General features: G+C 36.4%; 2 protein-coding genes and 1 pseudogene across 5 annotated transcripts in view; 2 read left to right on the forward strand and 1 right to left on the reverse strand.

Annotated features, from left to right (window-relative positions):
* The window catches only part of SLCO1A2 (solute carrier organic anion transporter family member 1A2), a 125074-nt gene extending 119616 nt beyond the window's left edge, over positions 1–5458 (reverse strand). For both annotated transcript variants that reach the window (XM_078450039.2, XM_078450038.2), the window contains exon 1: positions 5018–5458. The gene's annotated coding sequence lies outside the window, so the exon portion shown is untranslated. The remainder of the gene's footprint in view (positions 1–5017) is intronic.
* A 2730-nt stretch (positions 5459–8188) lies between these two features.
* On the forward strand, positions 8189–8546 carry LOC132694635 (non-histone chromosomal protein HMG-17 pseudogene; annotated as a pseudogene).
* A 2611-nt stretch (positions 8547–11157) lies between these two features.
* The window catches only part of LOC132694636 (tRNA ligase complex-associated NAD(P)H dehydrogenase PYROXD1), a 47873-nt gene continuing 31627 nt past the window's right edge, over positions 11158–27403 (forward strand). Inside the window, exons 1-2 of one of the 3 annotated variants that reach the window (XM_078450045.2) lie at positions 11158–11246; positions 22175–22493. In XM_078450045.2, the coding sequence (XP_078306171.1) occupies positions 22407–22493 (87 nt within the window). In that variant the 5' untranslated portion in view covers positions 11158–11246; positions 22175–22406. Of the gene's footprint in view, positions 11247–22174; positions 22494–22583; positions 22735–27403 lie in introns of those variants that run through there. The other 2 variants (XM_078450044.2, XM_078450046.2) reach the window with 2 other exon arrangements.

Genomic DNA, 27403 nt, shown 5'->3' on the forward strand with positions numbered 1-27403 from the left:
AGAAAAGTTGTGAGTGTAGGATTCGTCTTCTAGAGCCTATTCAAATATAGAGAAGACCCATTTGTTCTTCATCATCATGAACATCCTCATACAACAATCTAACGAACGCTTGACTGTGGCTGTTTTAGCACATCATGTGCTCAGGTACTTAACCATCCTTTACGTCTACACATCTCTAGCACATGCTGCCCTTTTGGTATATTTGCGTTTAAGAGCAGAATCACCTAAAACGGATAATGCACTGCTCTACCAAATGAGCTTAGTCACTGTGACCAGTAATCTGAGCTAAATTGTTTTTCCAACTGTAATACAGGAAAGCATCAGGACAAAGTGTTTACATATCTAAAAATAGTCATAACACATACAGTTACATTTTTCTACAAGTTTTTATCTGGAACTTTGCCTCACAAAAGCTAAGGCGTTATTACCACTTACACACCTTTCTTTTTAGCCTTTTCTAGGAATGAATACTTAAAACTTAATTTAGCTGATAGAAATACACAAAAACGTGATTATGAGTTGCATATACAGATGAGATTATTAAGAAGTTAAGATCCAATATTGATGTAAGAGGTTAGCAAATGATCAGGGTCCCATCTGGAAAACAGAAACATGGAACATAGTCTACCCTCTGTCCTTTCCTTATGTATGTAAACAATTTATTCTGTCAGATAAATATGGCAAAAGATGGGATAGGAAGATCAAAGATTTGTTCACTACTCAAATATATATTTCTGACATTGTAGTTCATAGTGAATTTAGATATTAAGTAGTCCTATAATTGGCCCCATTTGCTGGACTTTAACGTCAAGATTCACAGCATAAAGGAGTACATAAACCACAATGTGTCACTAGCAAATGAAGAAAAAATAACATTCATACATAAATAAAAGAATATGGATATGAAAGGAAACCAGGATGTCTTTACAATGAGGTATTTCCTATGGGTTTTTCACAGTTTTATTTCATTAGCTGTTTTTCCATTGAGAATGTAAATAAAAGTTATACAGTTTGGTGATCGCTGGATTGCCATATTATATTCTCATAAAGTATATGAAGTCATATATTATTACTGACAAAAATATTTATAATTTATAAGACAAAAATGTTGGTGAACCAAACTAATATAGAACCCATTCTACATTCTCTCATTCTTTTCCTGGATTACAAATATGATGCGATTTACATTACATATTAGATGACATTTTGTAGCACCTAAGCTCCCACTGCCATATCTGAATTAATTCTAATTTTTAAACCCAAGTAACCTGAATACCTCTGATTTTCCAGAACTGCTAAGGGACCATCTAGGTAGATCTTGTCAGGCTTTCTAGAATTGACTCAAATAGGGATGTATAAATCTTCTTGGTGGATCCTGAAAAGATTAGACATCCACATGGCATGTAATGAAAAAGGAGACAAATGATGCAAAGTACTTGTCAGAAAGCCTGACACATTATAAGTTTCAATAATTGGTAGCTCTTGCTGCCTCTGTTGCTAGACAAAATGACTAAAAAGCTGTCAAGCTTGAGCTTCATCTTATCCTGTTCTGCATTTGAATAGCTGTATTAAGTAACTTTTTTTTAAAGTAATGTCTGCACCCAATGCAGAGCTTAAACACATGACCCCAGGATCAAGCATTTCATGTTCTACTGACTGAGCCAGCCAGGTACCCCTGTAACTCTTGAGACATTTTCTACATTCTGTCCTCATTTCAGTATAGGACATGCAATTCTATTTATATCCTGTCTTTTAAAAAACAAATGGCTATTTTGAAGACTTAAAATACTATATAAATCTCTGAAATTATCATCATTACTATAAATGATAATTCCACTTAGAAAACAACTCCCTTTATAACGTGGCCCAAGTTTGAGTCACATGCTTCAACTGTCCTTACTAATCCCTATCCTGTGGAATTGATGACATACTTGTAAAGCTAAATCTATTCTCATGATTCATAAAGATGTCTTTAGGTTAAATGGTAAAATACTACATATGTGTAGAAAATACTTCAGTAGAGCAACTAGCAACAGTATACTGAAGTAAAGGGAAGGTTGAAGGCAGGCAAATATATAATCCTGGTGTCTTTCTGAGAAGAAGGCCAATGTTTACTGAAAGGGATGTGTTGTTGAAAAAAGACTTTAAAATTTAAATAATCCACCCTATTATTTACATTAGAAATTGATCACAAGTACAAATCCCTTGAACAAATGGTCTTTATAACATCAGAGAATAAGCCTTATTCTTCTCCCTCCACTGACTATAAAATGATTTTATGGGACCTGTTCTTCCCCTGATACTAAGTGGAATTTCAGTTTGCACTACTTTCTGTTGACTTTCAAAAGAAAAATAAAAGCCCTCTGGTCACATTAGTCTCACAAAAATGACTTTGAACTTCATTTAAACTGAAGCTTCTTTCCTCCCACTACAACATATCCAAATCTTCCAGGTGGGAAAAAGGGTTCAGGTAGTTTGTTTATGCTCTGCTCTAGCTTCTCCTGGCCTCTCTCCCTAGCCCCACTGCAGCTCTTCCCACACAGTGAAGCAAGGCTGCTTCTGTGTCCTCCGGAGTTGAAACTTGGTGTGGGAAGTTAAAGAGGCAGGTATTGTCATTTTTTCTTTCTCTGGCCTAGAGAGCAGTTTAAAACAGACTCTCCCGGCCATTTCTGTGGGTCTTTGGAGATGTTACCCTTCATTTGTGATCTCTAATGTGCAGTATCTTCGGTGGGGTAAATGCACTTCCTCTGACTAGTCACACACAAGTTCTCCTTCAAATTTTTACCTGTAGGACACACTTTTAGCCTCTCTACTCAGGTCTCACCATTGCTCCATATAATCCAATTAGCCAGACTTAAGACAGACCCAAACCAGTTGGCCCACCCTTGACTGGGATGTTGCTCCTTTTCAAATGTAGCCCTTGCTTCCTTCCACCTCCTGGCAGGAGGATCCACCTCCGCTCTTTGCCTTCTAGACTTTTTAGCAGGAATCAGACCAGTCTCTGAATCCTCCAAACTGTAGAGGACAAATATAAAGCACTCTGAGCAAACCTCTAAAATCATGCTCACTAAGCTTGAGGTTGGGCAAAACAATGTCTTTGCCCTGAAATTGAAAAGGATGGTAGGCACCTGCCATAGGAGATGCTAAAATCTTCTGTAGCATTAATGTGATTCAAAGAGTAAGTCATGAGCAAAAAACCAGGCAAACAAGTCTCTGGCACAGACTGAGTCCATAACTAGATCCAGTAAAATTGAAAATGTAATATATGATAAATACTTCAGGGACGCCTGGGTGGCTCAGTCGGTTAGGTGTCTGACTTCAGCTCAGGTCATGATCTCACGGTTCATGGGTTCGAGCCCAGCATCAGGCTCTGTGCTGACAGCTCAGAGCCTGGAGCCTGTTTCAGATTCTGTGTCTTCCTCTCTCTCTGCCCCTCCCCCACTTGTGTTCTGTCTCTGTCTCAAAAATAAATAAACATTTAAAAAAAGATAAATACTTCAATAATAGTTCATCAGGAAAAAATATATCTTGTGTAATAAATGATATTGTATCATAATTAGATCTCCTTCTGGAAAGAAAATAGACTGTTAGCCCTCCCTAATGTCATGTTCAAAAGTGAAAAGAGCAATAGATTGAAGATTTAATGTAAAAAATGAAAATATTTTTTAAAAGTAGGAGTGTTAGGATTGGGAAAAAACTCTTCCAAAAAGAAAAAAAAAAACCAAGAAACAATAATGGAAAAAATTTAGAGTTGACTTCATAATGATGCAAATTACACAAAGGCCAAAAAGTACCATAAGTAAGGTTAAAAAAAAAAAAAAAAGAAGAAAGAAAGAGAAAGAGATAGAGGAAAGATTTGAAATATATACAAGAGGCAGAGGTTTATATCTCTAATGTGAAAAAAGAACTCTTACAAATTGACAAGAAAAGAGACAAACATGGGTATGAGCTGGGGTTCATAAAAGAGGAAATGCAATGGCCCAAAAAATTTATAAAAAGCTTTTTGTAAAAGAATGTCAAATCTCACTAATAGCTAAGGAAATGCAACTTAGCACAACACAATATTCTCATTTATTAATATAATAAATTAAAAAATTTATGGAAATTTATAATATTTAATCAAATTAGGTATAAAAATGGTAAGTTGTGAATTGCAGGGTGCAATGGTTCTGTAATTTCCCTTTTGGAAATCTGTTCTCTAGAAATGGACATGTTTCTTTCTAAGGAGATACAGGCCAAGAATGATTTAGATATATGTGTGGACCTAAAGGAATGTTCATGGTACACAGTTGAATGAATACAGCAACAAGGTAAGTCACATATATAATGATGATTCTATTCATGTGAATAAAAGTAAGGGGAACATTTGTATATAAATATGTATAATTATATATGATATATGTATATTTTATGTGAATATAGGAAGAAATGTAAAAAGATATATACCAAATTGACTTTTTCTTTTTATACTATTTGTGTCATCTGGCTTTATTAAAAATATAACTCTCACTTTTGAATTTTTAAAGAAAACACCCATGTGTGTGTGTGTGTGTGTGTGTGTTGTATGTGTATAATATAGACAGCTAATGCTCTAGGATTTCATGGGAGAGAGACAGGGATATGGAGAACATGGAGCTTGATCAGAACTAGAAGGATGGGTTTGGAGGAACCAGATAAACAAAAAGAAGTCTTTCAGACCATGGGCAAAACAAGAGGAAAGCAGTATTATCCAGAATCATTTAGATTCACTCCAAATGCTCCAAATCACTTATAACTGCATATTTAGAAAAAATCCAAGTATATATCCATATATTTGTGAGTGAACAAGCAATATTATTATAATTACATGATCCTGCATTACACAGAATTCTTGTCACTACCAGAAAATTATAGACAAGATAATTAGAAAACCCAAAGAGTCTTATATTTCCAAGTATTAAATTGGCCTTATATTTTTTTCTAAGCAAAAATAACTGAAATGCACTCACAACAACCCAAGTCAATGAACTCCCTTTACCTTAGCATTCACCATCATCTCCATTCACTGCTGCTTCTACACTTGTGTAAGATCATCACAGTTTTTAAAAAGTACACATTGAGTAACCAATATGTATAACTCTCTGCACACATGTAAGCTGGAACTTCCTGTCCCGCAGAGAATCAGAGTTATAAATAAAGGGATCTTTGTTTATATAACTTTTAATCCTTTGATAAAGTTTCTTTGCTCTGAGGGTTACGTAAAACAGGTTAAAGAAAAGATTAATCACTTGGAAACAGAGGCTCCTCTCCCTGGCTGTTTTTTCTTAAGTTAACTCTTATATGGTTGTGGTTCAGACTATAACATTGTATTAAAAGAGTAAAGAAAAACTCAGTGAGTACATAATAAGTTAAATAATAAGTACTTAACTTTCTTAGACTTCAGTATTTTTCTTTGTATATTAACAAATCTTTTGTAAATCAAAGAATTGCTTACTGATTTACTCATGTATTGAACAAACTTAATATGTTGAGCATTAGTTCAATTCTGGGTAACTGGATAACCTAAGAAAAGATGATACCAAAATAGGAATAAACTTGGAGACAATAAACTTGGAGCAATGCTGTGGATAGGACCATTCATTTCTATCAAACATTGATTTTCTCCCGTCAGCCACCAACATTTCCAAACAGTAGGCCGATGGGAGAAAAACAATGATTACAAGTTATTCCATTGGTAACTTGCCAGCCAGATCGAGTGAGTGAAAGATTAGCTATGTCATGTGCTGAGGTGGTCAGATCCAGGTAAAATTCAGGATGAAGTGGAAAGGATGGTTTGGATTAACATAAAACAAATGCTATGGAATGTTTACAAGCACCAGCTAAACCAGCTCCAGCACTGATGAGTTGTGTTCTTGGACAAGATCATTAGCTTTGTTTTTTTAACCTATGCTAAGGGATAATTATAGCATCTACCTCAAATATTTGATGTGATTATTGTTCTTTCATTCAACAAATATTTGCTAAGTGCCTACTCTATGCAAAATACTATCCTAGGTGGTAAGAAGTCATAGGCATTGTTTGTTCTGACTGAAGGAAGGAAGATATAAAAAAGTCAACATAATAAGATTCAGAGAGAATATTTTCCCCTCACTAGGACTATTTAATAAATATATTTTAAAAACTATAAAGGGCTGGGAGAGAGGCTGGATCAAGATTGGACTTATCAATGCTTTCAGAACCCAGGATGTCTTTCTGAGACCAATCTACGAGTTCTGTCTACACCTTCATTGCCTATGTACTTATAAGTTTGAATCTGTTTGGAAAAAAAAGTAGGTTTTATTCTGCCAGCCATTCAGACTTGTTTTAAGATAGCTTTGGGGATCTTTGAACACATTGTTTTCATCCTCATTTTTAAAGTGAGTGACTGTGCTCTGTCTTGTCTGTAAGTACCACCAACCCCATGCATGTGGACACACACACACACACACACACGCTGAAAGGGTGGCCTACTTTCCTGATTCATGTGCCTTCCTGCCTAGAACTTTTATCTGGCAACTTATAGGACCAGCATCTTCAACATGGTACACTGGATTTTCACCTGCAGGGAAGGGATTGGAAATCTTCGTTAGTGAACGGTTTCTCCAGTGGACTCACCAGCAAAGTGTGGAGGAACATATGCACAGGTCTTTGGGTGCAACAAAGCATATGGTAAAATACTACTGCATGTTAAGAAGTCACATTAAATGTTGTAAGCAGAGGCAGGGGCAGCAGTGACAGTATAAAGGGCTTCTGTATTTCACTGCTGCTGAAGGAGGGTTGATGATCTTGGATAAATATTTATTCAAAGAGAAGACATCCAAAAATAACTGAGAAGTCTCCTTTAAACTCTTTTTACTGTTTACTTCCCTCAAGTCCTCATCTCTAACTTGCAGCAATGGAGATAGTGTTTCTTGGTAATAATTCCACTATAAATATTCCTATAGCCTGGATCAGGGGGTTATGTTTCTTCTCACGTTGGAAGATGTAGCACCCGTGGAGGGATAACTCATTAAACTCTAAGTTCTGACCTAGACACCATCTCACCACGCTGGCAAGGATGCTGTATTGATACCTGTTCCCCCACTATAAGGTATCCATATTAACCATTGCATGGATAGGATTGAACAGAGCTCAGCAAAGTATGCATTGGGGCCAAATCTGGCCTGCCACTTGTTTTTGAGTTTTATTGGAACACAGCTGCACTCAACCATTTACATTTTATCCATGGCTGCTATTAATGACAGCTTTGAATAGTTGTGACAGTGATCATAGAGCCTGCAAAGCCTAAAATGTTTACTGTTTAGCCCTTTACAGTATAGGTTAGCTGACCCCCAGTATAGAATAATGCTCCTGGTAACAGCAATGCCAGTTTGGTGTCATGTCAGCAAAATTTCTGATAAAAATTGGACTTAGAGCTATACAGATACCAACACGAAATGTTGAAATGAATCCATGTGTGGCTAATGACGAACTACCATCTTTGCCTTTGAAAATAAGCTTTGAGATCATGGTTATATCACAGAATTGTACAGTTCAGAAACTTCCTTCAGAATCTGCACCTCCTGATTATCTCTCTCTGAACTTTAAACTATTTATGTGTGTTCTCTTCACTCCGTTGCACATGTTCTTTCCTCTCAGTGAGCACTGGTTAGTCAGGTAGTTCCCCATGACTTTTAAAAATCTATTTAAATAGTATTTATTTATTTTTTAATGTTTTTATTTAGATCCAAGTTACTTAACACAGTGTAATATTATTTTCAGGTGCACAATTTAGTGATTCAACACTTATCTACAACATCTGGTGCTCATTACAATAAATGCCCTTCTTAGTCCCCATCACATATTTAATCAATCCCCTCCTCCAATCTCCTCTCTGGTAACCATCATTTTGTTCTCTATAGCCAAGAGTCTGTTTCTTGGTTTGTCTCTCTCTCTTTTTCCTCTTGATCATTTCTTTTGTTTCTTAAATTCCACATATGAGTGAAATCATATGGTATTTGTCTTTCTCTGCTGACTTATTTCACTTAGCATAATAGTCTCTAGCTCCATCCACATCGTTACAAATGGCAAGATTTCATTCTTTTTTATGGATGAGTAATATTCTATTATATATTCTATTCTTTCTATTATACTCCATTATATTCATATGTACATAAAAGAGCAGTGTGAAGAAGTGGGGGCAAGAATGACCCCAGACTGGCCAAAGCCCACACACCACTTCATCCATGTGCCCAGTGCCTATGTCCCACCACTGTCACCACTATGCCCAAGAGAAAGGCTGAAGGGGATGCTAAAGGAGATAAAGCCAAGGTGAAGGATAAGCCACAGAGAAGATCTGCAAAGTTATCTGCTAAACCTATTCCTCCAAATCCAGAGCCCAAACCTAAAAAGGCCCCTGTAAAGAAGGGAGAAAAGATTCCCGGAGGAAAAAGAGGAAAAGCTGATACTGGCAAATATGGGAGTAACCCTGCAGAAAATGGAGATGCCAAAACAGACTAGACACAGAAAGCTGAAGGTGCTGGAGATGCCAAGTGAAGTGTGTGCATTTTTGATAACTGTGTACTTCTGGTAACTGTACAGCTTGACATCTATTTTTTATCAATTTTTTATCTATTTTTATCAAGTTTTATAAAAATGTAGCATATATATATATATATATATATATATATATATATATATGGCATCTTCTTTATCCATTCATGGTTGCAATAACTTCTTACTAGATATGTCTCCTGAGGCAAGGGAAACAAAGGTGAAAAATAAACTACTGGGATTTCATCAAAATAAAGGCTTCTGCACAGCAAAGGAAACAGTCAACAAAACTGAAAGGCAACCTGCAGAATGAGAGAAGATATTTGAGAATGACATATCTGATAAAGGGTTAGTATCCAAAATATAGAAATAACTTATAAAACTCAACCCTCCAAATAATCTGATTTTAAAAATTGGACAGAGGACATGAACATTTTTCCAAAGAAGACATACACCTGACCAGCAGACACATGAAAACACTTTCAATAGCTCTCATCATCAGGGAAATACAAATGAAAACTACAATGAGATATCACTTCACTCCTGTCAGAATGGCTAAAATCAGCAACACAAGAAACAACAGGTGTTGGTGAGGATGCAGATAAAAGGGAAGCCTCCTAGACTCTTGGTGGGAGTGCACACTGGTGCCAGCCACTCTAGAAAACAGTATGGAGGTTCCTCAAAAAGCTAAAAATAGAACTACCTTCCAATCCAGTAATTGCAGGACTGGGTATTAACCCAAAGAATACAAAAAAATATATAATAGTTCCAAGGGATACATGTATCCCTCATAATTTTTTTTGTGGGTTTTGTGTTTTTAAAATGTGGAATGTAGCCCTCAGGGCACCTGGATGGCTCAGTAGGTTGAGTCTCGAACTCCTGATTTTGGCTCAGGTCATGTTCTCAGGGTCATGGGATAGAGCCCCATGTCAGGTTCTGCACTGAGAGTAGAGCCTGCTTAAGATTTTCTCTCTCTCTCCTTCCGCCCCTCTCCCCAACTTGTGCTCTCTTTCTAAAAATAAATAAATAAATAAATAAATAAATAAATAAAAGTAACCCTTTTAGGAAATCCTTCATTTGGACAAAAAAAAAAAAAAAAAAACTTATGGGGCCTCAGGAACCTAGAATTACATTAATAACACCCCTTGGTTTACAGCTTGTTCTCATCATTGCCCATGCATGGATGCTTTTATTTGCAAAACCTAACACCTTATCAATAAACTGCATCTGTCTGATTTTCCCACCAACCCACCTCCTGTCTCATCCAGTTCAAGGTAACCATCCACCTGAATCTTATGTTCATCATGAATATTTTGTTCATCATTCCTTTGCTTTCATTTTTATGTAGTTTTGTTTTTATGAATATTCCTAAAGAGAGAGGGGCAGAGAGAGAGAGAGACAGAGACAGAGAGACAGAGAGAGGGAGCACAACCATGCATGCATATATCTGTTTGTTTCAAACTTTATAAAGTGTTTCAGGGTGTATGTAATTTGAGGGGACTCAATTTTTTTCACTTATTGCTATGATTCATTCATTTTGTTGGATATTGTATCATGGTAATTAATTTGTTTTTATTGCTGCATAAAACTCCATTGGGTGAATGTACCACAGTTAAATTACCTACTTTCTCTTTGAAGGCATGAAGGTTTGCTGGTCTCTCCCCCTGTTCCTGGCACAGAGCTCCCCAAACCCTTGTAATTTTCTAAGGTATAAGAGCACTAAGAATATCTTCTTCTAATATTTGTTTTTGACCCTATCCCTGACACAGGGCTCCTGTATATTCTATTGAAGCAACTCAAGGTGGGTTCCTGGGATGGCTCCTAGATGGCAGCTGGTCACCAGAAAGACCAAGCCATGATTAGAAGCTTGGAATTTTCAGCCTTACCTCCCTCCTCATCTTCCAGTGTGGGGAGAGAGGCTGGGAATAGACTTAATAATTGATCATGTCTATGTGAGGAAGCCTCCACAAAATCCCAATAGCAGTGGGCCCAGAGAACATCCAGTTTGGAGAACACACCCTTATACCAGGAGGGTGACATACTACATCTCCACAGGGACAGAAGCACCTGCACTTAAGATCCTCCCAGACCTTGCCATATGTATGTCCTCATCTGGCTATTCATCTGTGTTCTTTATCATATCATTTAATAAACTTGTAAATGTAAATAAGTGTTTTCCTTAGTTGTGTGAGCTGCTCTAGAAAATTAATCAAACCTCAGGAAGGATCGTACGATCCTCTGATGTGTAACCAAATTGAAAAGAAGTTGTGGATAACCTGGGGATCTACTAGTTGTGATTGGAATCTGCAGGTGGGGGCAGTCTTGTGGGAATGAAGCCTTAGTGGGGTCTTATGCTACTTCCAGGTAGATAGTGTTGGAATTGAGTAAAATTATAGAACACCCAGATGCGGTTGCAGAGAATTGCTTGATGTGGGGAAAACTCCATATACATTTGGTAACCAGAGTGTCAGAAGTCAAGTGTTATGTATGAGTGGGTTAGTGATGTCATAGTAGACACATTGGAGAGGAACATACAAAGAAAGAACAGGATTATTCCCTACTGAAAAGAGAGAACTGTAGGGTTTTCGAACACAAAACTCTTTATCTGGGTTTTGCTATTAAGAACAGCTCTTATTATACAAGTGCAAAATTTTATTTTGAAAATAGACTTACCCTGTGGAAGGATGCAACTGAAGGTATGTGAATGTTCAACTTAGGGAAGTAAATGCAAACTCTTCTAGTAGTTACTTTATACTGAACAGCAATGCATGGAAAATGTTATTGAAATACAGACTTGGTATTTTCAGACTTTTTTATTTTTCTCAAAAGGATGGGTATAAAATGATATCTCATGATTGTGATGTATAATTTACTGATTAATTGAAAAGATTGAACATTTTCTTAATATGTCTATTGGCTATATGTTTCTTCTGTGATATGCCTGCTTATTTCTCTGATCTATTTTTCTATTGGGCTGTTTGTACTCTTCTTATTAATGAGTAAAGGTTCTTTGTATATTACTAATTCTAATATATTAGTTGTATGCATTGTAAATATTTTCTCCAACTTTTTTACTTGTCATTTCATTCTTTATGTTGGCTTTTGATGAACAAAAATTCTTACTTTTTAGTATAGTCAAATTTTTCAATTTTTATTTTATTTTTTTAAATTTTTTAAATGTTTATTTATTTCTGAGACAGAGAGAGACAAAGCATGAGTGGGGGAGGGACAGACAGAGAGGGAGACACAGAATCAGAAGCAGGCTCCAGGCTCTGAGCTGTCAGCACACAGCCCGATGCGGGGGTCGAACTCACAGACTGTGAGATCATGACCTGAGCTGAAGTCGGATGTTTTACTGACTGAGCCACCCAGGCACCCCAAATTTTTCAATTTTTAAAAATTTATTGCCAACGCCTGTTTGTGACAATAAAACTCTGTCCAAAAATATTTTTTTAAACTAAATTTTTTCATGTCATGTTTTAAAATTTTGTTTTTGATAAGTAGATCTTTAATACATCTAAAGTTGATCTTTCTATATGATATGATATACTAATCCAATATTATCTTTTTCAATAAGGATATACTTTTCTCCAGGTCCATTTATTAGACAATTTCTCATTTCCCCATTGATCTCTCATGTCATCACAGTCATACCAAAATTCCAAGCACATCTGGGCCTCTTTCTGGGCTCTAATTTTATTCCATTTGTCAATTTATCTATTTCTGCAATGTTACTACACAGTGTTTATTATTATGTCTTTATAATAATTATTAGAATCCGATAGACTAAGTCCACCCTCCCACAGACTTTCCTTTAGAAACACCCTATTTGTGTCCTTTTACTTGACCATATAAAATTAGAATAATCTTATCAAGTGTCATGTTTGTGAATTGCATTGAATCTATAGATCAATTTGGTGATAAATGCCATCTGTATGATATTTGGTTCTATCTATGAACATAGTATCTCTATCTGGAATTTAAAAAAGTATTTCTAAATAAAGTTTCATAATTTCCTTATAGATATAACAAATATCTTTTGTCAAATTTAATCATTTCATAAATAATTTTATAAGTTTAAGATCCTTTTCTTTCTATTCCTGAGTTACTTAGAATATTTACCATGATTTCCTGTTGGATTTTTTCAGTTATTAATCAAATGATAATATATTTTCCTCTCTTAATCTGTTGAGTTGCATTGATGAATTTGTCTTGTTAGTTTTCTAAAAGAACCAATTTTGAGCTTTCTCCTTCGTTGAGAAGTAAGAGTTAATTTGTTCAAAACTAATTCTCTGTAAACTAGTCCCTGCAAAGCTCCACTGGAAATCAGCTCCTGTTTAGTCCTTGAGGCAATCATTCTTGATAGAGTGTTAAGGTGAAGGCTCAGACCCCAAGTTCTGTAACTTTTGGATCTCAGCCCTGAGGGCTGCTGCTTTCCCATTAATGACCTATGTCCTATGACTTATTTAAGTATCACTGATTGTGATACTTTCTTTTTTTCCTAATGTAAGTCCTTAAGGTAAATACTATTTTGGTGAATACTATTTTCTTACCATTCAGTTCTAGACCATTTTTAGTTTTCATTATTTTTTTTTTTAATTTATGACTTGTTTGGTAGCATTTTTTTCAATTTCCAAATGTGGGGAGTTTGTATTTATGCTTTGTTGTTTCCAACTTCTAACTTGTTTTAGCTTGTTAATAGTATTGTTTAGGTGTTTAAAATTGTTCTAGCCTTTTCTATATTTGACTTATCAATAATCACAAGAGTGTACTGACATTCAGTACTGTTAAACTTAATTTGTATGTCAGGCCCCTCAAAATGGAGGTCACCCCAGTACCTGGCCCATGTCACAAATGTAAACCAAATTCAGCCTGCACTTACAAGAAGCACCTGTCAAAGAATCCTAACATACACCAAACACAGTCCTCCAACTTAGCTTTAGCTAGCTTACCTTACCCTAGAAAATAGGAGCTGCTACCCTGACCTCCCAGCCAATCATGTCCTGTTTCAAAGCGGCCTCCTCTAAAGTTCTACAAAACTCCTCTTGTCCCAAATCCTTTGGGAACATTGTTCCACTGCTTACGAGGCAGTGTAACCCCCCAACCCATGAATTGTTTTCCCTCGAATAAAAGACATCAAACTTGTCACAAAATTGTTTTAGTTTTATTTGGCAGTACAATAGTGGATGTATCAATGTCTGTAATGTCTATCAATTTTGATTCATGTATTTTAAGGGTTAAAATTCTACATTTTCAAAATGTATTGCAATCTTTATCATTATGTGATGATTTATTTTATTCTTTATAATTTTTTTGCCTCAAAGTCTAATTTATCTGATATAAATAACAATACCAACGTTATCTTGGCTAACATTTGCCTGATGTAAATATTTTTTAAATTTTTTTTACTTTTGATCTTTGCATGTCCTTATATTTGGTGTTTCTTTTGTAAATACTATACATTTAGATTATTTGCCCTATTTATTAATCTGTATCTTTTAACTGGTGAGTTGAGTAATTATATTTCTTTTAATTAGTGATATACTTGGACTTGCTTCTACCATGTTAATTCATAATTTCAGTTTGTCTCCCTTTTACTAAGTTTCGTATTAATTCATTTCAACTGAATCAGGGGAATGAAGGGCTCAATGAAGGAAAATTCTAAGGAAAACCCAAAACTGTTACATTACTGATGTGTTTGAAGTTATTGAGCTGGAATATTAACTGTTTGAACTTACTGATTTAGAATGTTAACTCCATGAGGGAAGTAAGTAGCACATAGTAGGTACTCAATATATTAATTTTCTATGTCCCTGTAATATCTTCATTTTTTGGACAGTTTGGGAAGAAATTAGTGATAAGAACACTAAGCAAGTAAAGTAAGCAAGTAAAAAGGCAAGGCAACCATTGATTCCAGGAAAACAAAAAAGTTATACAAGAAAGGTATTCATATTGTAATATCAACTGTGAATAATATTTACACAGTCATAACTATACAAACATTGACAAACATTTAATCAAAATGATAATTGACTATATTGGGATGCTAGCAAAAGGAGTATTTGTCTGTGTAGTTACATATACAATGGGTTAAAGAGAATTACATCTTCCATAGGAAGAAGCAGATAAAAAGCATAAAGCCAGTTCTTAGTTGGAAAGAAAAAAGAGGTGATACCAGAAAAAAAATATTAAAAGTAATTTCCTTTAATGAGGGGTGTTTGTGAATGGAGAAAAGTAACAAATACTATTATTTTTGCTGAAAGATTTGTAGTTCCTGACATTTTTCATGCATAATTTTGATACTTATAAAAATAATTTATTAAAAATGTAAACAAAATATAAAAAATAAAAACTATACAAACTGATACATATACTCAATGGCCAAAACTATGTGTAAAGATGAGAGATGGTGCATATCAAAGAGAAGTTAAATCATGCTAAATTTCCTGAGTTGTTTGGGAAAATATTGGAAGCATATACGCATTTGAGGATAGTACAATGTACATATGTATTGAAATGTGAGGATAATCAGTAAACATATAGAAATGGAATGTTGACCTTTGTTTCCAGCATTATGTCAGATAAGTGTACTGAAAGACTTTCTCACTACACAATATCATCTCCAGAACACCTCCAGCTTGTGGAAAGAAAACATACTTTTTTTTCAACATGTCATGGGTCTCCACAGAAGTAGGGGAGGTCTATAAGGATAGTAAAACTTTATGACCCTACTCCCACTCCCAACCTGCACCTGGGTTGTTCTAAAACTGAAGGCCAGAAAAATACCAGTATTGGGATGGTATACCTTACTCCAAAAGCAACAGAGGGAAGCTAAATATGAGTCTCCTTCATTAAGCCAAAATTCTAGAGGAAGGTTCCAAGTCACCAGTGCCTCTGGGTTTCAACAGAAGAAAAAGTGAGTGAGAGTCAGAAGAAATAACAAACAGAATTAGACTACTGAGAACTGCAAATACTGGAAATTTCAGGCACAGAATATAGAACAATTATGTATAAAGATTTAAAGAGGTAAGGGAGCTTCCACTTTTGAAAACAGAACATTTAACTATTGATACATGCAACAACCTCGATGAATCTCCAGAGAATGATGCTGAGTGAAAAAAGTTAATCCTACAAGTTTACTTATTGTCTTATTCCATTTATAGAATGGAATTATTTAAATAACGAAATAACAGAAGTGGAGAACAAATTAGTGGTTGCTAGGAGTTAAGGAGATGACAGTGGTAGAGAAGTAGGTGTGGCTATAAAGAGGAAGCATGAGCAATCCTGTGGTAATGGAAATGTTCTGTACTGTACAGTACAAAATGATTTGTACTGTAGCTTTTTAAGACATTACCATTGGAGGGAAACTGGGTAAAGGTACATGGATATTTTTATGGTACTTCCTATAACTGTATGTGAATCTTCAATTGTATCAATATACAATGCTTAATTTTAAAAAGTATGTAAATATTATATGAAATTCAAATTTCATTGTCCATAAATGGAGTTGTATAGGAAGAATGTCATGATAATTTGTTTACATATTGTCTATGGCTGCTTTCATGCTTCAATGGGAGAGTTGAGTAGTTATGAGAGAGACCATATGTTCTGCAGAGCCAAAATATTTATCTGGCCCTTCACAAGGGAAGTTTGTGAACCCTTGATCTAAGTAAATTAGATCAACCTACTGAAGTATATTTATATATATATTTTCTGACCAAAATCTAGCAGAAGATAAAATGTTATGTAATCCTAGAATTCAATCATTCAATACTACCTTTGTCCAGAAGACATTTGTTTTTGATCTAGGAAAAACAATTGCAAAAGTGATCAATTTCTATAGAATGTGGGTCCAAAAGCCTGACTGGAGCATACTTAAGAGAAAAGGAGAAAAGAAGTAGTATTTCCGTGAAGGGGTCACAAATGACAAAGGTGAACTTATGTCCAGTCTTGCCCAGGTCAGTTCTGATTTATGCCTATTACCTTAGCATCATAATTAACATCCACCCTCCCTTTTGGTTTTTGAAAAGTCAAGTTTGAATGATAACTCATATGGTCAACCTACCAATGACCTTTCCATTATTAAATCTAATGGATATTTTTCAGTCTTCTCTTAACTTATTAGTGGCATTTGACAAAGTCTATCGTTCCTTTCTCCTGAAAAGTCTCTTCACTTGGCTTCTAGGACACTACATCTCTTATTTTTCTCCTGTATTATGGGTGATTTATTTCTGTCTCCTCTGGTGAGACTCCCACCCCCTTCCTCTGGTTGATCTTGTAACACTAGAATACCTCATGGCTCAGTCCTTGGTTCTCTTCTTTATTTAATCTATATAAACTTCCTCAGTGATCTCATCTAATTTAATGGCTTAAAAACACCTCTTATAGGCTGATCATTCCCAAACTGATGTATCCAGGCTGGATGTTACTACCAAACTTCAGATATATGTCTACTTATCATCTCTACTGGATATATCAAAGATAACATGTAAAAAATTGAATTAGAATTGATGTTCTCCTTCCTCCTTCTCTCACTCAAAAACAAAACTAGGGGCGCCTGGGTGGCGCAGTCGGTTAAGCGTCCGACTTCAGCCAGGTCACGATCTCGCGGTCCGTGAGTTCGAGCCCCGCGTCAGGCTCTGGGCTGATGGCTCGGAGCCTGGAGCCTGTTTCCGATTCTGTGTCTCCCTCTCTCTCTGCCCCTCCCCCGTTCATGCTCTGTCTCTCTCTGTCCCAAAAATAAATAAAAAACGTTGAAAAAAATTTAAAAAAAAAAACAGAACAAAACAAAACAAAAACAAACAAAAAGGTGCCATTCCACCTTCAGGTTCCCCCATCTCAGTGGATGGTATATCATCCATTTGGCTACTTAAGCCAAAAACTCTAAAGCAATACTTCCTTCTCTTTCTCATTCAATGATGATTTTTTCTCAGAAGACATTTTTCTGACCCAGGATAAACAGTTTCAAAATGTATAAATTTTTGTGGATTATGGGACAGTTTGACTGGAGAGGAAAGAAGAGAAAGAAATGCTCTGCAGAGGGCAGGGAGGGGAAGTTCTTTCAAGGTCACTAATGACTAATGATTTTATGTCTACTTTTGTCCAGGACAGTTCTGATTTATGTCTCTTGTCTTGGCATAATATTTAATAGAATCCCTTTTCAGTTTTATGAATATCTAATAGACATGATAAAAAGTATATGGTCAACCCTCCAAATCCTGTTGGTTCTTTCTTCAAAATATATCCAGAATTCAAGTACTTCTTCCTGATGCAAGCCACCATCTCCTCTCACTTGCTGCATTTTGTCTCTCTGCTTTTGACCTTGCCTTCAGAGCATGTCACTGTTATGTTCAAAACCTTGCAATGCCTCCTCATTTCATTAAATAAGTACCAAAGTTCTCACATAGCCTACAAAGCTCTATTTAATCTGTCTACCTCTTTCATTATCCTTTCTCACCTCATATCTTACTCTTTCCCCCCTCAGGTCTCTGCTCCAGGTAGATAGCACATTGTAAATTTAAACAAAATTAGGATTCTGTTAGCAAGGAAAAAGGGGAAGAATGTATATCCAATAGGCAACAGAGGAGCAGATATGTTAGAAATGGAAAATAGAAAGGGAAGAGAACTTCACAGAGAATAGAACTTTGAGAAACAAGTGCATTTAGGGGCAGGTGAAAGAAAATGGATCATCATAGGACAGAAAGCAAAAAGACTTAAATATGTAAAAGGAAAATAGGAGCATTGTTAAAAGAGTTATTCAAGTTTTATAATATTATTAGGTTTATATAATGTTATGACACTTTTCTAAATTATTTTTAAATATGAGGAAAATAATTACTTCATGATTCCATAAGTCATGGCTGTCTGATAATTGGTATTAACATTCCTTTTCAAATGGAGCATTAATCGGGGCGCCTGGGTGGCTCAGTCGGTTAAGCGTCCAACTTCGGCTCAGGTCATGATCTTGCATTGAGTTCCAGCCCCACATCGGGCTCTGTGCTGACAGCTCAAAGCCTGGAGCCTGCTTCAGATTCCGTGTCTCCCTCTCTCTCTGGCCCTCCCCCATTCATGCTCTGTCTCTCTCAGTCTCAAAAATAAATAAACGTTAAAAAAATTCAAATGGAGGGGCGCCTGGGTGGCGCAGTCGGTTAAGCGTCCGACTTCAGCCAGGTCACGATCTCGCGGTCTGTGAGTTCGAGCCCCGCATCAGGCTCTGGGCTGATGGCTCGGAGCCTGGAGCCTGTTTCTGATTCTGTGTCTCCCTCTCTCTCTGCCCCTCCCCCGTTCATGCTCTGTCTCTCTCTGTCCCAAAAATAAATAAAAAACGTTGAAAAAAAAAAAAATTCAAATGGAGCATTAATCAATACAAAGAACAACAAAAATATAGTGTAGGTTCCTGGGGCAGATGGCTGGGGCAAAAAAAGGAGGAAATAAATGGTTGTGTAATTCTCTGCAAACACTAGATGCTGTAACTATTCTATAACTGGTAATACATTAGATTACTTCAAAGATGTCAAAAAGTGAAATCATTGCACGGCCAGCTAATGTGTCTCTTTAAATACATGTTCACCTTCTTGAAGAAAAATATTTCCCTTTGTGAATGCAGTTCCACAGTCACAATAATAAGATTTTTTAGAACTTTTTAAAAAAAATTTTTTAATGTTTATTTTTGAGAGAGAGAGAGAGAGACAGAGGATGAGCAGGGGAGGGGCAGAGAGAGAGGGAGACACAGAAACTGAAGTAGGCTCCAGGCTCTGCACTGTCAGCACAGAGCCCAACACGGGGCTGGAACCCACGAACGGGGAAATCATGACCTGAGCCAAAGTCAGATGCTTAACTGACTGAGCCACCTAGGCACCCCCAAAATGTTTTTTTTAAACAGCTGTTTTTCAAAATGTGATCTATACAATAAATAACCTCACCTGAACCAAACCAGAAATTGGTTATATACTTGTGTCTCCCAGGGCTAATGATGAAATTTGAATTTCTTTTCACTTTTAGCTTGATATGTTTAGGTTGGCATGTATATGAATCATTGTTGCTACCAAATATATTTTGATTGAGATCATTTTGATGGCTAGAATTCCAAAATCTCATGTAAACCTGAAAGAATTTTCAAGACTAAAAATGGAAAATTTACTTAAACTTTCATGTAAGTCTGTCTTGGGTTAATGTGAAGTTAAAAAAATAATAATGGAGAAGATAATGCAGTGTTTGTAGTATTTGAAACAACGTATTTTTTTCTTTTAAAAACAGGTAAAATTCTTTGGTGCAACTGTTCTGACATCAGTATTTATATCAATTAAATTAGCCATATCTACTTGATACCCTATTTTAGCATTTTTCTCATTGGAAGGGAATATGCTTTACCTTCTTTATACCTCCATTTATTTTATGGGAACTACAATTTCAATAAACAAAAAAGTATAAATACAAAGCGGTGTTCCTTTTTCTTCCCTTACTATAATAACTAGCTCTGGGAAATATTTTAATTATTTATCAGAAAACAATTTTAATTTCTCTTATCTTCAACATAGCTAATGTTAAAATGTTACCTTATACACTAAAATGAAAAATAGTTAAGTATCAAGATAAGTAAACAATAATTCCATTCCACTGGCCGTTCTCCATTTCCTCCAGATGCTTGAGTTCTAGGCTGTTCTTCTCTTTTCCCATCCTAAAGGGGAGCTAGCTTTCAATATACAGGAAGATCTTGACCCTGGAAAATGAATCTAAAAGTCTTTAGGGAACTCACAGGCAGTCTCATGCCCCACTTAATTACTAATTCATTCAGGACATTTACATTGAGCACTCACTACTAATTGAAGATTGGGACTACAAAGGGAGACTAGTAATAATCCCTAAGATTAAGGAGTTTATTGTGGTGGGGTGTGAGGGTTAGGGTGAGTAATAGGTAGTTTTAAAATAAGGTGATACAATGGAATACTACGTGGCAATGAGAAAGAATGAAATATGGCCTTTTGTAGCAACGTGGATGGAACTGGAGAGTGTGATGCTAAGTGAAATAAGCCATACAGAGAAAGACAGATACCATATGGTTTCACTCTTATGTGGATCCTGAGAAACGTAACAGAAACCCATGGGGGAGGGGAAGAAAAAAAAAAAAAAAGAGGTTAGAGTGGGAGAGAGCCAAAGCATAAGAGACTGTTAAAAACTGAGAACAAACTGAGGATTGATGGGGGGTGGGAGGGAGGGCAGGGTGGGTGATGGGTATTGAGGAGGGCACCTTTTGGGATGAGCACTGGGTGTTGTATGGAAACCAATTTGACAATAAATTTCATATATTAGAAAAAAATAAAAATAAATAAAATAAAATAAGGTGATATAAGTCTAAACTCAGGGGATGACAAGGTGCTATTGGGACATACAGAGAAGACACCTAGCTCAGTCTTAACAACATTTGATAAAGCTTTTTAAGGGAGGTAATGGCTGGTTGAAACCAAAGGTCAGCAAGGATTTAGTTAGGGGAAATTAGTTGGAGGAAGAATATCACAGAAAAAGTTATGTTCAAATGCTCAGAAAAGAAAGAACATACCATATCCTGGGTGCTGCCAGTGCGGTTCAATCTAATTAGAGCACAGTGTGAGTGAGATCATGTGAAAATAAGAAGCTACAGAAGTAAACAATGGGCTTAAAGTACTAGTTCCTCCTCTTAGAAATGTTTTGTTTGGTTGTCTAAGCTAGTAATGGGAATTAAACTCACAATTGAACTACTATTTAATTTGTGAAATTAAGTATTTAATAATTATTCAATAATTATTAGAATATCAGCAAATATATATAATTACATGGCAGGGTTTTCTATTTATCCAGAACGGTTATTTACAGAGTTTAAAGAATTAAAAGGGGGGAGGGGGGGGTTGCAATTACCAGTTTTAGAGTCAGCCACTTAGAGAAATTGTACGTTCTTAATATTATAGTACAACACTATGGAAACATGTTATATGAGACAGTAAAGGCAATAGTAAATAGCAAAATAATGAAAATAGTGAATACTATAATACGAATATAAAAAACATTTTTAAAAAACTTAGTCATTTCTCAAAACGAATACAACAAAAAAGGTATTACCAATAAAATTACCTTGGGAATATTAAATTCCTTCACACATGCTATTTACTGGACACTTGGGAGGAATGTTCATTTATCTTGACAAAATGGTGAGCAACTCTCTATACTACTGAAAATTTTAGCTGAGGTCAAAATTGTAAATGGAAATAACTTCTCAGAACAATTCAGTAGTATTGCTTTGCTTTAATATATCATGAAGAATGTGCTTTCAAAATATCAAATCTTGGTTTGCCAGGCAGAAGGTAGGCAAGGATAATATTACTTATGATATAAGAGTTTAAAATTGACTGTCAAATTCCTCGAAGAACCAATAGTGAAAACTTCAGGGCAGTTTATTTATTCTGAGAGTGCCCGGTCTGTGAGAACTCTGGTCTGTGTTTAGACAATTTGCCAAGCTTCTCTTGCCGACTCATCTTTTTACTTTAATTTTGTTAGACTTTTTCTTTTTTAAATTTATTATTATTATTATTATTATTATTATTATTATTTTGGTCTTCTCTTTATCATATCTATGTGTCAAAATTCTATTCAGGTGTGCTGACAGTAAAACGAAACCCTGGAATCAGAGACGTCTTTCTACCGCGGAAACGAGGCTCTAAGCGGATACGCGAGAACACTAAGTGTGAACTGCTGGGCACCCGTAGCTCAGAGTCTCAGGCTCAGGCCCCGGCACCGGAAGTGGCCGCCCAGCTTGACTTCCGCTCCCAGAGTAAGAACGCTTGCGGCTCGCCCACCGGTTGCCAGAAAACCGCTAGGAGTCTGAGATGATGGAGGCAGCGCGCCCTCCGTCGACGGCGGGAAAGTTTGTGGTGGTTGGCGGTGGCATCGCGGGTGTCACCTGTGCTGAGCAGGTAGGCTGACGCGCCAATAGTTCCGCCTCTTCCCTGACCCCGCGGCGGTGGCACTCAAGGCACCCTCTCGCCCCCACCTTGTCCTTCCAGATCCCGCTTTAGCCGCTTCTTTCCCCCCGCCCCGCACTCAATTGCTCTCAGATACTGGAGACTGCGTGGCGGCCCCTGTACGAAGTTCTTGGTACCTCGCAAGCTTCGCCTTAGGCCTAGGGAAGAGGAGTGGGGAGCAAGTTGTTGGCAGGTGGGACCCCAAAGCTGTTGGCAGGTGGGACCCCAAAGCTGACTGAACCAGACTGTGGTGCTAGTTATGCCAGAGCAGATAAGAGGGCTTAAACTGGTAAATAGTTGGTCAGAAAATTCAGCCTCCATTGTTCATTAGCTGATTGAATTCAGCTTTCAGGTAGATGCCAGGTCCTTAGTTCCTAGTAAATAATTGATAAACCCTTACGTAGTTTCCTATACTTTGAACTCCCAAGATGGAAGAGATTTCATCTGTAGTAATGTTTTGTAAAACAACCAACAAGGGATTAAAAGCAGCTGGGGAATGCTTTTCTTTTTTTTTTTTTTTTTAAATTTTTTTTTATTATTATTTTTTTATTTTTTATTTTTTATTTTTTAATATATGAAATTTACTGTCAAATTGGTTTCCATACAACACCCAGTGCTCATCCCAAAAGGTGCCCTCCTCAATACCCATCACCCACCCTGCCCTCCCTCCCACCCCCCATCAACCCTCAGTTTGTTCTCAGTTTTTAACAGTCTCTTATGCTTTGGCTCTCTCCCACTCTAACCTCTTTTTTTTTTTTTTTTTTTTTTTCCTTCCCCTCCCCCATGGGTTTCTGTTACGTTTCTCAGGATCCACATAAGAGTGAAACCATATGGTATCTGTCTTTCTCTGTATGGCTTATTTCACTTAGCATCACACTCTCCAGTTCCATCCACGTTGCTACAAAAGGCCATATTTCATTCTTTCTCATTGCCACGTAGTATTCCGTTGTGTATATAAACCACAATTTCTTTATCCATTCATCAGTTGATGGACATTTAGGCCCTTTCCATAATTTGGCTATTGTTGAGAGTGCTGCTATAAACATTGGGGTACAAGTGCCCCTATGCATCAGTACTCCTGTATCCCTTGGATAAGTTCCTAGCAGTGCTATTGCTGGGTCATAGGGTAGGTCTATTTTTAATTTTCTGAGGAAGCTCCACACTGCTTTCCAGAGCGGCTGCACCAATTTGCATTCCCACCAACAGTGCAAGAGGGTTCCCGTTTCTCCACATCCTCTCCAGCATCTATAGTCTCCTGATTTCTTCATTTTGGCCACTCTGACTGGCGTGAGGTGGTATCTGAGTGTGGTTTTGATTTGTATTTCCCTGATAAGGAGCGACGTTGAGCATCTTTTCATGTGCCTGTTGGCCATCCGGATGTCTTCTTTAGAGAAGTGTCTATTCATGTTTTCTGCCCATTTCTTCACTGGGTTATTTGTTTTTCAGGTGTGGAGTTTGATGAGCTCTTTATAGATTTTGGATACTAGCCCTTTATCCGATATGTTATTTGCAAATATCTTTTCCCATTCCGTTGGTTGCCTTTTAGATTAATGCTGGGGAATGCTTTTCTAATTATAGTGAATAATCAGACTACACCACACACTACACACACACACACACACACATTCCAAAAAGAATCGTTTTGTTGATATAAAGTAAATATAAGCAATCACTGAAGTCACAGAAGTAGTTTAGGAAATCCAAGTATTGTTTTCAAACTTTTAATCTTTAGGTGTGTATTTTCCATGTTTTCACCAAGTAAACACCTGTTATCCAGGTACCGTACTAAGAGCTGAGTAATCAATTATAAACAGAGCATGGTACCTCCTTTCTAGGGACTCGCAATCTAGTGGAAGAGACATGTAAATGAACCATTTCATCAGTGTGTTTGCCAGTTTAAGGGTGTCTGGTGAGTTGACAGGGCATGGATTAGGGGGAGGTGTCCTTTTGTCTCAGTATAGAAAATGAGTAAAAGTTGATGGTCCAAAGGGAGGCAAGGATATATAATCTCAGGTAGAAAAGTACTACTGAGAGCAGCAAAGCTTAAAGAACATGGTGCTTGGGGAGGTGACCAGAGATGAAGCTGGGAAGGCTGGTAGAGACCACATCATGAAGTATCTTATTAAGTCTTGCTAATAACTAACAAGTGGGGCACCTGGGTGGCTCATTTAGTTGAATGTCCAACTCTTGATTTCAGCTCAGGTCATGATTTTACAGTTGTGGGATCGAGCCCCATGGCAGGCTACATACTGAGCGAGGGGACTGCTTGGGATTCTCTCTCTCCCTCTGCCCCTCTCTCCTGCTTGTGCTCTCTTTCTAAAATAAAATTGAAACAAAAAAATTTAGCCAGAACTTGCAAGAAGTGAGGTGATTTTAAGCAGTGGAGTAATGTGATCAAATGAAATATTTTGAGAGTTGATTAGCTCCAGTATGTTTGGGGCAGGGGCAGCTGGTTAAAATGAGACTGGAAGGCCAGCTGGAAGGTGAATTTAGTGGTATAAAGAAATTTTGAAGCCAGGTATAGCAATGAAAACAAAGTGGGGAAATAACAATATATAAAGAGAAGAAAGATGGAAAGAATGGTAATATCATCAGATATTATGGAAAGTTCAAATAGGGTGATATTTAAAAAAATTCAGTGAATTTTAAGAGTCTGGAGGTGAAGTCAAGATGCTCCTTTTTTCTTTACTGAAGTATTGACATACAATATTCATCAGGTGTACATCATAGTGATTGGCTATTTCTGTACATTATGAAATGATCATCTCAATAGGCATAGTTACCCCTTGTCACTACACAAAGTTATTACAGTGTTGACTATATTCCCTATGCTGTACATTACATCCCTATGACTTATTTATTTTATAACTGGAAATTTGTTCTTCTTAATCTCTTTAACCTATTTTTCCCTCTTCCCCCCAGCCCCAATCCCTTTCCACTCCATTAATAGTTTGTTTCCTGTATCTATGAGTCTGTTTTGTTTGCATTGTTTTTTCGTTTTCCACAAATAAGTGAAATCATATAATATTTGTCTTTCTTTGACTTACTTCACTTAACATAATACCCGCTGGGTCCATTCATGTTGTCAAAAATGGCAAGATTTCATTTATAGCTGAGTAGTATTTCATTGAATATATTTATACCATCTCTTCTTTATCCATTCATCAGTAGACACTTAGGTTGCTTCCATATCTTGGCTATTGTAAATAATGCTGTAGTGAACATAGGAATGCATGTATCTCTTTGAGCTGTGTTTTGGTTCTCTTCCCATACATACCTAGAAGTAGAATTGCTGGATCATATGGTAGTTCTATTGTTAATTTTTTGAGGAACCTCCATACTGTTTTCTATGGTGGCTGCACCAATTTACATTCTGAAAAACAGTGTACAATGGTTCCCTTTCCCCACATCCTCACCAACACTTGCTATTTCTTGTCTTTTTCATAATAGCCAATCTGACAGGGGCGAGGTGATATTTCATTGTAGTTTTGATTTGCATGAGTGATACTGAACATGTTTTGTTGTATCTAATGGCCATCTGTCTTCTTTGGAAAAATGTCTATCCAAGTTTGCCCATTTACAAATTTTTTTAATAGTAAGTTGTGTAAGTTTTTAATATATTTTGGATATTAACCCGTATTGGATGTATGATTTGCAAGTATCCTCTCCCATTCAGTAGGTTGTCTTTCCGTCTCGTTGATGGTTTCCTTCTCTTTCCAAAAGCTTTTTAGTTTGATGTAATTTCTTTTGTTTGTTTTAGCTTTGTTTAATCTTGCCTGAGGAAAATGGCTCAAAAAATATTGCTAAGATTGGTGTTCAAGAGCTTACTGCTTATGTTTTCTTCTAGGAGTTTTATGGTTTCGAGTCATATTCAAGTCTTTAATCCATTTTGACTTTATTTTTGTATGAAACAGTGGTCATGTTTCATTCTTTGGCATGTAAGCTGTCCCATTTTTCCAACATCATTTATGAAGAAACTTCCCCCACTCCCACTGTATATTCTTGCCCCCTTTGTCATAGATTAATTGACCATCTATGTGTGGATTTATATCTGGGCTCTGTGTTCCGTACCATTAATCTTTGTGTCTGTTTTTGTGCCAGTACCATACTGTTTTGATTACTACAGCCTTGTAGTGTGGTTTGAAATCAGGAAGCATAATACTTCCAGCCTTGTTCTTTCTCCCTTGGCTGTTTGGGGTCTTTTGCAGTTTCATCCAAATTCTAGGATTCTTTGTTCCAGTTCTGTGAAAAATGCCATTGCTATTTTGGTGGGCATTGCATTGAATCTGTAGATTGCTTTGGGTAGTATGGACATTTTAATATTAAGTCTTCCAATCCATGAGCATGATCTTTCCATTTATTTACGTCTGACTCAATTTCTTTCATCGGTGGCTTATAGTTTTCAGAGTACAGGTCTTTCACTTCTTTGGTTTAATTTATTCCTAGGTATTTTATTCTTTTTGATGTGGTTATAAATGAGATTGTTTTCTTAATTTCTCTCTCAGATAGATTGTTACTAGTATACAGAAACTTGACATGCATTTTCTGTATGTCAATTTTGTATCCTGTAGTTTTACTGGATTCATTTTTTCATTCTAATATTATTTTTTGGTTATTTATTTATTTATTTTTGTTTGTTTTTTTGAATGAACATGCCAGTTTTAACAGTATAGTAGGGAAAGAAATAGAAATTGGTGGAGAAATAGAATTGGTTGAGGAACCAGAGTATGATTTAAGAAAATTCTTTCAAGAAGTTTAAAGTGAAAGAGAGGTTGTAGCCAGAGGAGAATGATGGAAAAAAATAGCAAGTTAAGCCTCTAAATACTGTTGAAGCTACTACTAAAATGGTTTTGTTTTTCCAG

Source organism: Panthera onca, chromosome B4 (genome assembly GCF_046562875.1).
Source record: "Panthera onca isolate mPanOnc1 chromosome B4, mPanOnc1 haplotype 2, whole genome shotgun sequence".
NCBI classification, from domain to species: Eukaryota; Metazoa; Chordata; class Mammalia; order Carnivora; family Felidae; genus Panthera; species Panthera onca.